The sequence below is a fragment of the Eupeodes corollae genome, chromosome 3 (assembly GCF_945859685.1).
Source record: "Eupeodes corollae chromosome 3, idEupCoro1.1, whole genome shotgun sequence".
Lineage (NCBI taxonomy): Eukaryota > Metazoa > Arthropoda > Insecta > Diptera > Syrphidae > Eupeodes > Eupeodes corollae.
Window position 1 is genome coordinate 32,892,840 of NC_079149.1, and position 13,851 is coordinate 32,906,690.

Below are 13,851 nucleotides of genomic sequence, written 5' to 3' on the forward strand. Positions count from 1 at the left end.
GATACTGGCATAAAGTCAGCTGGTCCTCGAATAGAATTTGGGGTCTATCGATAAAAAGCCTTTTTTAATCCCAAACATTAGTTCTGAAATCAATACTTTTGTGGAATAAGTTTTTTTTTGTTATAGATGTTGGAAAAATAAAATAATACGCCCATCAATAAAGTTTCAACATACATTAATGTTGGCTTATGTGATGTATAGATATTTCCAATGAGAGATTTTATATTAAGATAAATCAAAAGACGATTATTTCATTGCATTGGGAAAGGTATGTCAATAATAATGAAGAACAATATCAGCTGAATGGTCGCCACCGTTACAATTGCATCACCATGTTCTTTTTATCTTCTTTTGAACATTCCAATCCCCTTCACAAATTCCATCAATTGAATCAATTGTGGAGAGTTGACATTAATTTTGTGCATGGCCCCAGAGAAAAAGAAGTCTAAATGAGTTAGATCAGAAGATCTTGGTTGCCAAATTTGATCAACCTTCGAGAAACATCTCGGTCCGTAAAATTTAACAATTTTGACGCGTTATTTCACTTGTCTAATGTCAAGTGATTTCTGGGCCTTGTGCAAACCTTAAAATCTCTTCTTCATCTCAGAATTTTACCTAGTATCAAATTTTTATTGTAAAAGGAAGATGAAAATTTTCTGACGAAAAATTTTCAAATATCTAGGGGTTGCCCAAAAAGATCAAAACCTTTCCTCAGTGAATTTTGACCAAACGTTACCACTTAACTCGATATTAATGGGCTATCCATTTCAAATGTATAGGGCTGGAAGTCGACATCGGTCATCTGTCAGTTGAAAGTCTGACATTTACGAAGATGGAAGACCCGACGTTCCTTGTCGTTCTCAGTGTGTCGCTTAACAGACCACGTGCAGCCGAAGAATTAGCGGAGGCCTTAGAATGCTATAAAGCAGACATCACCGCCATCCAGGAAATACAATGTTATGGGCTAGGCAAAAAGAGGATACAAAACTGCGATATTTACTATTGTAACTGCTAACGAGAAAACCAATAGCGCTTAATTGGGTGCGGATTTGTCATTTGAGCCTGACATAGCCAACATGTCTTGAGCTATAGGTGCATCGATGAGCGCCTCATGACCATACGCATCAAGGCTGAATTCGGCAACATTAGCCTGATATGCGCGCACGCCCCCACATAAGAGAAAGACGACAAAACCAAAGGTATGTTCTTCGAGCTCTTAGACAAAACATATCCGCAGTGTCCTAGCTACACTATTAAAACTGTCCTGGTCGATTTTAATGCACAGATAGGAAGGGAAAACGCCTTTAGTGGAATAATCAGGAAAATTAGCCTGCACGACAACACTTCCGACAACGAATTCAGGCACATAGATTTTGCTGTGGGCGAATCGCTATGGTAGCCAGTACGCGTTTTGCACACCTCAACATCCACAAAGGAACTTAGAGTTCTAAAGATCAATCTACCGTCAGCCAGATTGTCCATATTGCGATCGACACCAGACACACTTCCAGCATCATGGATGTACGAACTTTCCGAGGAGCTATCATCGACTCGGACCACTACCTCGTTGTAGCCAAGGTAGCACTTTGGATTTCCAGACCCAAGGCAAAACAGGGAGGTGCTGGGAGAAGGTACAACGTCGAACGGCTACAATCGCCAGAGATCGGCAAATTCTTTTCCGACCAAGTTACAAGTAACCTCTCTCGAAGTTCTCTGCCGCCAACACAATGTATCGAAAACCAGTGGCAACATTGCCAAGATGCAATCAGAGCAGCCGCCTCTGATGTGCTTGCTTTCAAACAGCCACCAACAAGGAACCCCAGGTTTGATGCGGAATGTCGGCATGCAAATGCATCCAAACAACAGGCTCGCAAAGCGGCACTGCATAAAAGGACGAGAGCTGCTCATGAGCTTTATGAGCTTTATGAGCAGAAGAGGCGAGAGGAACGCCAACTTCTTAGAAGGAAAAAGAGAGGGACTGAGAAGCGTGCGGTGGAAGATGTTGAGAGGTTTAAAAGCAAGAATGAAGTTTGAAAGTTTTATGAACAGATGAAACGAAATTCACAGGTACATAAACCTAGAACAGAAGGCTGCAAAGACAAAAGTGGAAACATCTTAGTGGAAACGCAGTCAATGCTGAGGATATGGAAGGACCACTTCAGCAGACTGTATAACGGCGACGAAGAACTGAATTCCGCTGTCAGGCAGGATGACCCATTCAATATAGAGGACGAAAGCCAACAATCCCGTCTTCCCGACTAAGACGAAGTAAAGATTGACATATTTAAGTTAAAGTCTAATAAAACCGCTGGAGCGGATGGCTTGAATGTCGAGCTCTTTAAAGCAGCTGTAGATAAGTTGGTTAGGAGCATGCACCAACTTACTCGTATCTGTAAGATATGGTTGGAAGAAAGCTTGCCCGATGAATGAAACCTCAGTATTGTTTGCCCGATCCTGAAAAAAGGAGACCCTCTTAACTGCACCAACTATAGAGAAATCAGTCTACTTAACATCGCCTATAAAATCTTCTCTGCCGCAATATGTGAACGTCTCAAGCCCATCGTCAACAACCTGATAGGTCCTTATTAGTAAGGTCTTAGACCAGGAAAGTCCACAATCGATCAAATATTAACATTACGGCAGATCCTAGAAAAAACCCAAGAACACCAAATCGACACCCACCATCTTTTCATTGATTTCAATGCCGCATATGACAGCATCTACAGGGACGAGCTGTATAGAGCCATGTCTAGTTTTGTCATCCCTGCCAAACTCGTCCGTTTGAGCAGGATGACCATGGAGAATTCGAGCTGCTCCATAAAGGTTGGAAACAACTTAACAGAACCTTTCGATGTCAAAAAATGATAAAGATAGGGTGATGCGCTGAAAGAATAGTGCAGAGCTCCAACGTCAACACTAGAGGCACTATCTTTCAAAAGTTTGTCCAATTACCAGCAATGCTAGTTGATGACATTGACATTATCGGAAGAACTCAGCGTTATGTCAATGGGGCTTTTGTGAGTGTTAAGGCAGAGGCGGCAAAAATTAGTTTAACGGCAAAACGAAGTCCATACTGTGTTCAAGAAAGGGCCTACAACACCGACGGCTTGGTCAAAACGGCACCATGGACAGACGCAACTTTGAGGTAGACAAGGACTTCGTCTACCTTGGCTCCGCTGTAAACGCAGAAAACAACACCAGCGCTGAGATCAAACGCAGAATAACTCTTGCCAACCGCTGTTTCTTTGGGCTAAGTAAGCAATCGATTGGTAAAGTCCTCTCTCGAGGTACCAAAATGCCGCTGTATAAGACCCTCATAAACCCCGTCCAGCTATGCGGTGCAGAAGCATGGACTATGACAAAAGCGGATGAAATAACCTTGTGTCGGTTATGAGAGAAAAGTTCTTCTTGCGATCTACGGTCCCGTATGCTTAGGAGGTGAGTGAAGGAGAAGGTGGAACAACGAGCTGTACAGGCTGTACTGCGTACTGGGTAAAAGTCCAACGACTAAGATGGCTGGGTCCCCTAGAGCGCATGAAAACCAACGCTCCGTCCGGGAAAGTCTTTGAATACGCACCCACGGGACAGCGCAGTAGAAGAAGATCGCGGATCGGGTATCGCTCACAAGTGGAAAGTGACCTTATCCCTTGGAGCGCTAGATGGAGAAGTTTGTTGGGTGGGGCCCTAGTTCACACAGGACTGTAGCGCCACTTTAAGTAAGTAAGTAAGTTGTTTAGTCTAATATTAGCTTTGACATAAATCATTATTTAAGATAGGTAGTTTTTTTAATGTTTTGATATTAGAAAAGAAAATTTGTATTTCTTTACCAATACATTGATGAAAAATTACATACGAAATCTTTTAAAATTTCCCTAGGTCGATAACAAGCCTGATATATTTCTTCTTCTGGAAGTTTCAAAAAATTTTGAGGCAAACCTACTTTCTAGGTATTCTAATGATTAATTTTCGAAATGTAACAAGACTACAAATCTACAGAAAATTTGAAATGTATTCAAAAGTAAAGAAAACATCAAAATCATACCATAACTTCAAAAATTAAATTTCTATGTACTCAAGACAAATTTGGCTTTCGGTAAACAAATCATCATTTGGGTCTTTTTGTGAAAGTTCGATTGGAATTCCTTTGTTATTTTAAAATGTAACCAAATAAAGAATATTCTTAATTTTTTATCAACTCTCTAGAACAGTAAATTGAGTCTTTAAGAACCTTACTGACTTTATATTTGTGTACATAAATATTTCCCAACTGTCTATAAAATAAAAGGACGAAATAAATGCAAAACAGCACAAACCAATGTAGGCAAATACTGCATGGTCGATTGCACCTGATACATCCTTGTTACAGGTACATGCAAAAGCTTATACGAGTTTACGTCTCTATAAGGATGTGAGTATCTATGTATAACTGTAGTGTATTGAATGCTTTTGTGTCGTTTTATGTTTTTATGCTTGGTAAAGCAGATAAAAGTTGTGTACGAGTTATTATTGAACATTCGTTTGAGAATTGAATTTATTCTTCTGTGAGTAAAAGTCAAATTTATTGCATTGCAAATTTTCTGAAAATTGTAAATTTTCTGAAATACATACACATATACATACATAGATTCGTATCCTGTTTTACATACATGTGTACATTCTTTATCAAACCAAGAACAAATTTAAAGTAAATTTAGAATTTTTCTTTGTTATTGTTGTTATTTTTGTTGGTATTGGTTTAAAGTCAAAACTTACCTTTGTCATCGCTGGGCGTATGATCATCAGTCATCTTGAATGAATGTCTTCCTGTATTTCCTTTTTGTTGTTGTTGTTGTTATTTAACCTCACTCTTCTTAGATTCTACTCAGCAATTCAAATGCGATTCGTTTGTTTGATTTTTTCTTACTCAGCATTTCGGTTACATTTTGTTGGTCCTTTTGAGTTTATTTATTTTTGGTTTTTGTTTTTGTTGTTGTTTTTTTTTTTTTGGGTTGTTGCTGTTATTGTTTAAATTAGTTTTATTTTTATATTTTTTTTCTTTGGTTTTTATTTAGTTATTTTATAGAAGAATTAAATTTATGTGCAAGTTTGCATTTTTATTTACTTAATCGGAATTTATTTGATTTTTATTCTGAAAGTAAAAGAAATAAATAAAAAATTAGTATTAAAAGTGAAGATTATTTGTTTTTATAAGGTTTTATTTTCAATTCAATGTCTTTTGGCAGCTTTTGTCTTGTCTAGTTTAACAGTACATTAATTCACTTTACGAATTTTTTAGTTATTTTGTTACTTGAACCGTTAAGGAAAAAAAATGGTTTTTAATGAATATGTATATTCTTGATAGCATCATTTTTAAATAACAAATATAATTTAATAGACAAACTTTTTCAAAGAGGGAGATATCAAAATCAAATAACAGACTATTTTACAAAAAATAACATCAGATAAGATGAACAAAAAAAAAACTTCTTAAAATATTCAAAGGTTTTTTCTTTTTTTGTTAAAACAGCAATTTCAAATAAAAAAAATAATATTGTGTAGTCTTAAAAAATAAGTAAAGCTGCCGACTTAAATACAAAATATAACATTGCTGTAACTTAGAGAAGAATCTGATTGTTTTTTACATTTTTACAAATACAACGCTTGAAACATTTAGTTTAGTTTAGTTAATTAGTCAATCAAAAACTCTTACAGACGAGAAATAACAATTTTTTAAATAAATGCGAAAAACGAGATACAATTTTATGTTTAAAAGTCTCTCTTGAGCAATGTTCAAAAAAATCTACGTTTTGACAAATTGATTTTGCCGCCTTGATGCTACGAGATATTGGTTAATTATAACCATAATTTGTCCGATGAAACTGTACATAAAATAAACCAGTGGAACGAGTATCTCTTTGGGGATTATGAAAACCAATTTTTTCTAACAGAAATGAGCATTCGATTCCAGATGTGAGAATGTCCCGAACAAACATAATTGAAAAGAACTTCCTGCTAAGCTCGAGAGTATTAATTGCAATCAATAAACATCGACTACTGTAACTGGGCATTTCCAAATTCCAATTATGTTTGGAGATAGCATACCTCGTAAACCTTTTTTGCACTTTCTAGATTCTAACTACTGCCGTGAAATAATATGGGTTCCAAACCACAGAATAATACTCTAAGATCGACCTTACTATTGAGAAAAAAAAGACTGCGTAACGTAAAAATGTTTGAAAATTCACGGGCATTTCTTTTTAGCATAGAGTTCGATTTACTTACTGAAAAATCAACGTGCGATTCAAATGTTAATTTATCTTCCAGGATAACACCTAGTTTTTTTTTTTGAATGACTCGTTGCAGAATTTTATCTTGCAAACCGTAGCTAAAATGAATGATATCTTTTTTTTTGGAGCAGGAAAGAACTTGGCATTTCGATACGTTCAAATGCAGAGAATTTAATTCACACCATGCGGAGAGTCTAGAAAAATCATCTTGAAGAAGGATACAGTCTTGAAAAGTATTTATTTTTCTATAAAGCTTTAAGTCATCAGCGTATAAAAAGCACTGATAATTTGTAAAAATCTCAGAAATATCATTAATAAATAAAAGGAATAACAGTGGGCCGATGTGGCTACCTTGCGGAACTCCTGAAGGAACATGAATATAGTCTGAAAAAGAACTCTCAATTTTTGTAATCTGCACTCGATCTGCTGAATAAGATTCTTTCCACTTAAGGAGGGTCGAGTGAAATTCTAGACATCCAAGTTTATGATAAAGAAGCTTGTGGCTTACTCTATCAAAGGCTTTAGCAAAGTCCGTAAAGATAGTATCTGTTTGGGAGTTTTTCTCAAAGTTTGATAGAACATAATTGACAAAAATTGTAAGATTTGTTGAAGTAGACCTTCCATTTATAAATCCGTGTTGGTAAATTGATATACGCTCACGCACAACGAAGAATATCTTGTCGGAAATTATTCTTTCAAAAAGCTTGGGTATAGTTGAGATCTTACAAATTGGTCTATAATTTGAAATATCTTGTTTGGAACCCGCTTTAAAGATAGGAGTTAGAAATGATACTTTCCATTAATTCATAAATAATCTCCTTTGAAGAGAAATATAAAATAATATTAATAGTGGTTCTGCTAAAAAAGCAGCTGCCTTTTTTTTACCAGAAATGGTGATAATCCATCAGGTCCTGAAGACTTGGAGTCATCAATTCCCTACAAAGCCTTTAAAACTTCCTCTTTGCTAACATGAAGGTCAGCCTCAGCTGAATATATTATATTCTTTATAAAGAGTAAGATTCAGACTGTTGAAATCACTTTGGAAGGAGAGACACAAATTACGCAGAACAGGATCATTTTCTTACTTTTATATCTTTTATATGCTTTGTTTTTTTTTTTGATTTTTAAGCCGAGATAGGCTTTTATTAAACCAAATTGGATATGAATTACAAAAAACTTTCCTTTTTGGAACAAATCTTACAACCGTGCTATTAAATAAGTTAAAAGCAGCATTAAGGTTAGTCTGATTCATCATATCACCCTAAGAAAATGAGCCTAGATACCCGTTGATTGCACCAAAGTCGGCATTTTCAAAACAATGAACAAATTTTGTATTATCTTTCCGATTTCTTTTTATAAAACTGTAAAGACTAAGATTATTTTCCAGTGCATAGTGGTGAATAGAGTTCTGAATCATTGGTAGTAGGATCTTATCAGCTGATACATTTAAATGTTTGTCAACAAATATGAGATCCAATATGCGATCCAAATCATAAGTATAACTATTAATCTGAATGGAGTCTAATTGGCTAAAAAAGTCTGCTCCAGTGCTTCGATCTCAGTTGTGATATTAAATGGAACTCATTTTTTTTCATCTGAATCAAAAATCCATTGTATTGCTCCAAGATTAAAGTCACCAGCATATAAAAAATGCTGCGAACCAGAAAGGTTTTCAAGAATTCTTAAGCAATTATTAAGATTTCTATCATGTATAGAGCTCCTAGGTGGAATATAACTACATATTACGAAAAGTTCAATCTCATTAGTCAAGGAAAATTTTATAATAAGTTGATCAACATCAAAATCGGAGCTATTAGGTAAGGAGTCAGATAAGAGTTCAATAGGCCTGTGGGACAAGCTTGACCGGACAGCTATAAGGACTCCTCCTTCTCGCTCTAATCCTATTGTTTTTGAACACATATCCTTTCAAAAAATAGTATAATTTCAATTACACATTTCAGATGTTAAAAAGTTATATTTTACCCAAGTTTCAGTAAATATGATGATATCGAAAAATTCGGAAAGAGCTACACTTACCTTATTAAGCTTGGTTCTTAAACCACCTACGTTTTGATAGTATACAGATAAATTATATAAATATGATGATGATGTTTTATGGGAATAGTTGAGAAGAAAAACGTTGGACGTTATACAGCTTCCAGTAGGAACAAGGCATTTTTCTCGTTTTTAACTTGAACTCCATACGGCCAAATTGAAGAGTCATTCAATAGTCAGTCAACGTTCCCAGCAAGTACACATAATTTAAAGTTGACATTATTTATTTCGCTCAAAGGTAAACCTTTTTTAAGAAGTTTGAAGCATTTTAATAAGTTTGCAGGAATTCCATTCTTGGATACAATATGGTAAATTATATCTTCAGTTTCAGTGTTGCGTTGAAGTTTGGAGATGTGTATCCATCGAAGCATAAACAACATTCAGTGACGAATTTACATCCGCTCCTACCAAAACATGAGAATTTTGTTTAGACTTGTAGAAGTTGTTGCGAAATTCACCTTCACTGGCAGGGCAAACTGGATTAATATCAGCAGCGACGGCGAAGATCATTTTGCATCAGACTAAATGTTTATATGTGACATTTTTGGTATAGCACTTTATTTTATTGTTAGAAAACTGTCAATTACTGAAAGTTAACAACAACCTTTTGTTGTGTTTGCTAACAATTGGAGTCTTTTCCAAACAACAACGTGTTAAATTCAATTGGTTGGCTTGTTCAAAAGATATATAGAAAAAGCTCTTCGAATTGCTAAAGCTCTGATGGAAGGGACACTATAAGACAACTTAACCCTCTTTATGTGGACTTAAAAAAAGATCATATCGAACATCGACGCAGCTATAAATAAATGCTTAAGAGCGGCAACAGGTGCCCTTAGATCGTCAAACGTTGAAGGAGTTTTGTATCCTTTAAACATCTAGCTGAAATAAGGGCAAACAATCTTTTAAGCAAAGTCATAGTTAGTCCAACACACCCATTGTTCGAAACTGTCGAAATTTCTATTTAATCAAACAGTAACTCAGTATCTGCTTTAACTAACATGGTCACTTTATCTGTAACATGGTCACTACACTGTTAACAGTGTCTCACAACGCTCCACCATGGAAACGAAACTCTTTACAAATAAACATCAGTCTGGCTTACCACAAAAAAGCAAACACGTCCGACGCTATATCCAAAATGCAACATGAAGAACTTATCGCAAACATAGGAGCAAACAGAATACTTTACACCGACGCACGGTGTTGTAGAGTTCCAACACAATGCCCAATTCTCCACTCTTCACCAGACTCTACTTCCAGAATATGCGAGCAGTTACATAGCCGAGCTAGCTGCAATTAACAAAGCGATCTCTGCAGCTCAACTAAATTCTGAACGTTTCTTAATCCTCACCGACAATCTTTGTATATTCAATTGATTAAGCAACGTTAATAAAAAATGTCCATCTCTCCAAACTCTTAGAAACTGCTTGTGCTACAACACAAACATTACTTTAGCTTGGATACCCGGACACTGCGGAATAGAAGGTAATGATGCCGCTGACCTTGCACCAAAACACGCTATTAGCTACCCTCAGATAGTTGAGTATCCTTAACTACACCAGCTTTTGAAAACCACTGTCACACATTTTCTAAAGTTAGAGCTTTCAGAAAAGTGGCGAAGCGCTCAAACCTTTCTTCAAAAACATCAACCCTGCAACACACTTGTCCAATGTAACCAGTCCTTTAGCAAAGAAGAATGTACCTAAAAAGTATTAAGAGTTAGAATAGAAAAAACACTGTTTACAAGCAAACACTTCTACACTAGTGAAGCTTTAGAGGAATGCTAAAATTGTGAAACGCCTCTCACAGTCCGGCATATTTTTGTCCTGTTTCTCGACAGATAAATACTAAAACAGACGACATGGTTGAGACTCTGGCAAAAATCTTAGATCCATCAAACGTCAAAACTATCCGTCGTAAATATTTGAGTTGAAAAACAACTTTTAGGAATTTTTAATAGAATTTTCTTTGTGAACAAATTTTTGAACAGCTATTGTATGGACTCTAGGAGATAATAGCATGATTTGTTTGTTAAATATTTGTTGGTGATTTCTTTAAAAAAATACTGTTACTTGATTATTTATGAAAAAAAATTACTAATTTAATATGGTTTCACAATGTATGATATATGATTTTGTGAGGAGATATTTGGGGTCAACTGATCTTTTTTTTTAAAAAAACGACATCTTCTGAATTTTGTGTGATTCTAGATTCTTCTTAATTTAGAAAAATGTCCATGTTGTTTTGGTATCGGTATCGGTCTAATATAACTCAGCCTAGTCTCGCTCTTGGTATTTTCTCATTCGGTTGTCTCATCGGTAGTCTCGTCTCATCTCTCCTATGTCTATTTTTATGATTAAAATAATTTGATTCATGTCCTTGAAACTTGTTTTAGGACTTTAAAGTCTTGGGATACTAATAGTTAGTATATTTGTTTAAAAATTAACGTCTTGACTTCACTTGACTATCAAGTTAGCATTACCACCCTTCAAAAAAAGATAAAATAAACACGGTTAACTGTTGAGAATTAACATATTTTCATACATATTTTCGTAAAAGTTTCCCTTTCAAATGAAAAAATACCCAATACGTTAACAAATTGCTTAACTTAAACATGAAAAATCTTTAAGAAAATTTTGACGATTAATCCAATTATCAGTTTAATACAAATTTCAAATGTTTATACTAACTTAAAGGATATAAAGAGTTAACCATTTCCGGTTTCAAAGGTGTATGGCTGGAATTCAACATTTGTAAAACTAAGTTCTTAAGCAATTTTTTGTATCAGTTGTAAGTCTGAAAATTACGAAAATAGATCGCTTAATTATCGTACAACTCATACAAATTATTACAGCAAAAAATGCTACAATGTCCTACAAAGTTAGTACAAACTTCTGGTCATTTGTAAAAAATGTGAGTAACACTACGTATTCGTCGGTTCAGACGCTCGTTTCCAATGGCACTCTCTATGTAACCTCGATCGATAAAGCTAATTTGCTTGCAGCGTAGTTTGCTGTTAACTCGATGCTACCAATTAGTGACATGTCTCCCCATGTACTTGAAAATGTAAACGATTCTTTGGGACGAATATTCTTTCGCACTCGTTGAGTTACTAGAGTACTTAGAAATCTTGATATTCAGAAACCCACACTCTATTGTTCTTAAGAGATGTTCTTCAACGCTGGCAGAACCACTGCGTAAGCTTTCCATCTGTCCTATTCTACAGGTCTCTTTCCGAGTGGATCTAAAACTGCAATTGTCCAGCCTGTCTAACTATCGTCCAATTGCACTTACGTCCTTTCTTTTCAAGGTCATAAAAACGCTGATCAATTATCAGCTTAAGAAATGTCTTGAAGAACGAAAGCTTCTTAATGGCTGGCAGTATGGTTTTCGTAGCAATAGGTCCACTGGTGATCTCATGGTTTATCTTACCGAACAATGGAACAAATCTTTGCATATTTTTGGAGAAAGTAGGATTATTACACTTGATATTTCAAAGGCATTTGATAGAGTTTGGAATCAAGCTATCTTATCGAAAATGCGTGCATTTGTAATTGATAAATCCCTTCTTCGTTGGGTTTGAAATTACCTTTTTTTTTACATTCTCATCCTTTTAAAGCTTACATTCGTCCGAAACTCGAATACAATTCTCATATCTGGGTAGGTTCTCGAATAACATACTTAAGTCTCTTGGACGGAATACAAAAAAAAAAACTTTAAAATTGATAGCTAACTTTTTTTTAACAGAAACTTTTTTATCTATTGAGCACCGCCGTAAGGTTTTATGTTTGTCGTTATTTTATCGCTATTTTTATAAACAATGCTCTAGGGAAATAGCCAGTTGCATTCCTCCCCTAAAACAATTTAACGAAAATACCTTACCTTACCCTTGAGCGCAATTTCAAACGTGCAGTAAAGTACAGAGATTGTTTTTTAGTGGCACTTCACGAATGTGAAATGCTTTACCATGCTCAATATTTCCCACTCATTCCAATGCGCAGGCATTTAAAACCACTGTACATCGGTATCATCTTTCAAAGCCTATCGTCCTTTCCTAATTGCTTGAACTGTGTATACTTATTATAAGGGTATTCATATACCCTTGAGTGCGCACACAATATACAAAAAAAAAACTACTACAAAAATGGTGATTCTGTCACAGCCACATATCGAGTCTTAAGAGGAGAATATGTTTTACATAATCTTCCACTACGCATAATCGCTTCAATCTTAGGACTAAAAATATCGCTGTTGCAAGTGTCCCAAATATGCCGATTTCTCGTCATTCTCAGGAATTATGACTGTCTAACGGCACACTATGGCGTATTTTGCATATAGATATACACCATATAAAGTCCAGCTTACACAACAACTGAAGCAGCTGACCATTCTTTACGACGGTGCTTGAAAAGCAGGCTGCGGACGACGATTTTTCGAACAAAATTTTCTTCAGCGACAAAGAACATTTCTTCTTCGGTGGGTATGGTAACAAACAAATTTGTCATATTAGATGTTCTGAGAATCCTCAAGTAATTGAAGAGAGACCATTAGATCCACAAAAAGTCACTGTTTGGTGCATGGTCACATAAAAGTCCTATATCCCTTATGTTTTCCACTATATGTATGGGATGATTATGAAGATAGTAGCACGGAGAGCTTGTTTAATGCGTTTACGCAAAAAGGTCATTGCCTGGCATTTGCTTATTCTGAGCTCTTACCAATTTCTTAGTTCAGCAGATTACGAAATTTTCTAGATCTGTTTGGAGAAGAGATACGTCTTCATGAGCTGCATTGATTTTGAAAAATTTCGTATCAGCAGTGTATAGGGATATTTCACAATTGTAACTGGTAAATAGAAGAGGACCTAAATGACTTCCTTGGGGAACACAAGAAGTGAGTAGAATAGGATTGGAACGAGCGGTTAGTAATAATGCCTTTTTAATAAAAATAACCTACTGTGATTGAAATATGGATAAAAAAACATATTTCAACATAAACACTAAATCAAAAAAGTATCGTCACGTCGTTCCTAAGTTTCACAAAAAGAACCGTTCACATTTTGTTTTCAATACTGAGCTCTGTTTTCAGCACATTAAGTTATTGCGAATTTACTAACAAAAAATGAAACGAATCTCCAACTCTCCACAAAGTTCACCCAAAATAAAAGAACAAAAAGATTTGCTCAAATTAATATCCATGGATAAAATGATTTAATTTAATCAACAATTATAAAATTTGTTTGCAACAAAAGAAAATAATGCAGACCCAACGCCCATTCACTCAACTTGCTATCCCATTAAATTCACTTCAACAATAATAATGTTAACACATATTTTTACACATTCTGGTCTTTTAAGAGTAAATTTAATTGAAAATAAGCAAATCCTCATATAATACCTTCTTTCGCACTGAATGAGTATAATAAAAATACAACAACAAAAAAGGATATTCTGAAAACATCCTTACACCCTCTTTTAAGCTATAAATAGTGCAGATGATAAAACAACAAAACTGAAATATATATATACTC

At 35.2% G+C, this 13,851-nt stretch overlaps 1 protein-coding gene across 2 annotated transcripts in view; it reads right to left on the reverse strand.

Annotated features, from left to right (window-relative positions):
* The window catches only part of LOC129952066 (sodium channel protein 60E), a 362,037-nt gene that overhangs the window by 262,679 nt on the left and 85,507 nt on the right, over positions 1-13,851 (reverse strand). For both annotated transcript variants that reach the window (XM_056064492.1, XM_056064491.1), the window contains exon 2: positions 4,753-5,128. In XM_056064492.1, coding sequence (XP_055920467.1) covers positions 4,753-4,786 — 34 coding nt within the window. In that variant the 5' untranslated portion in view covers positions 4,787-5,128. The remainder of the gene's footprint in view (positions 1-4,752; positions 5,129-13,851) is intronic.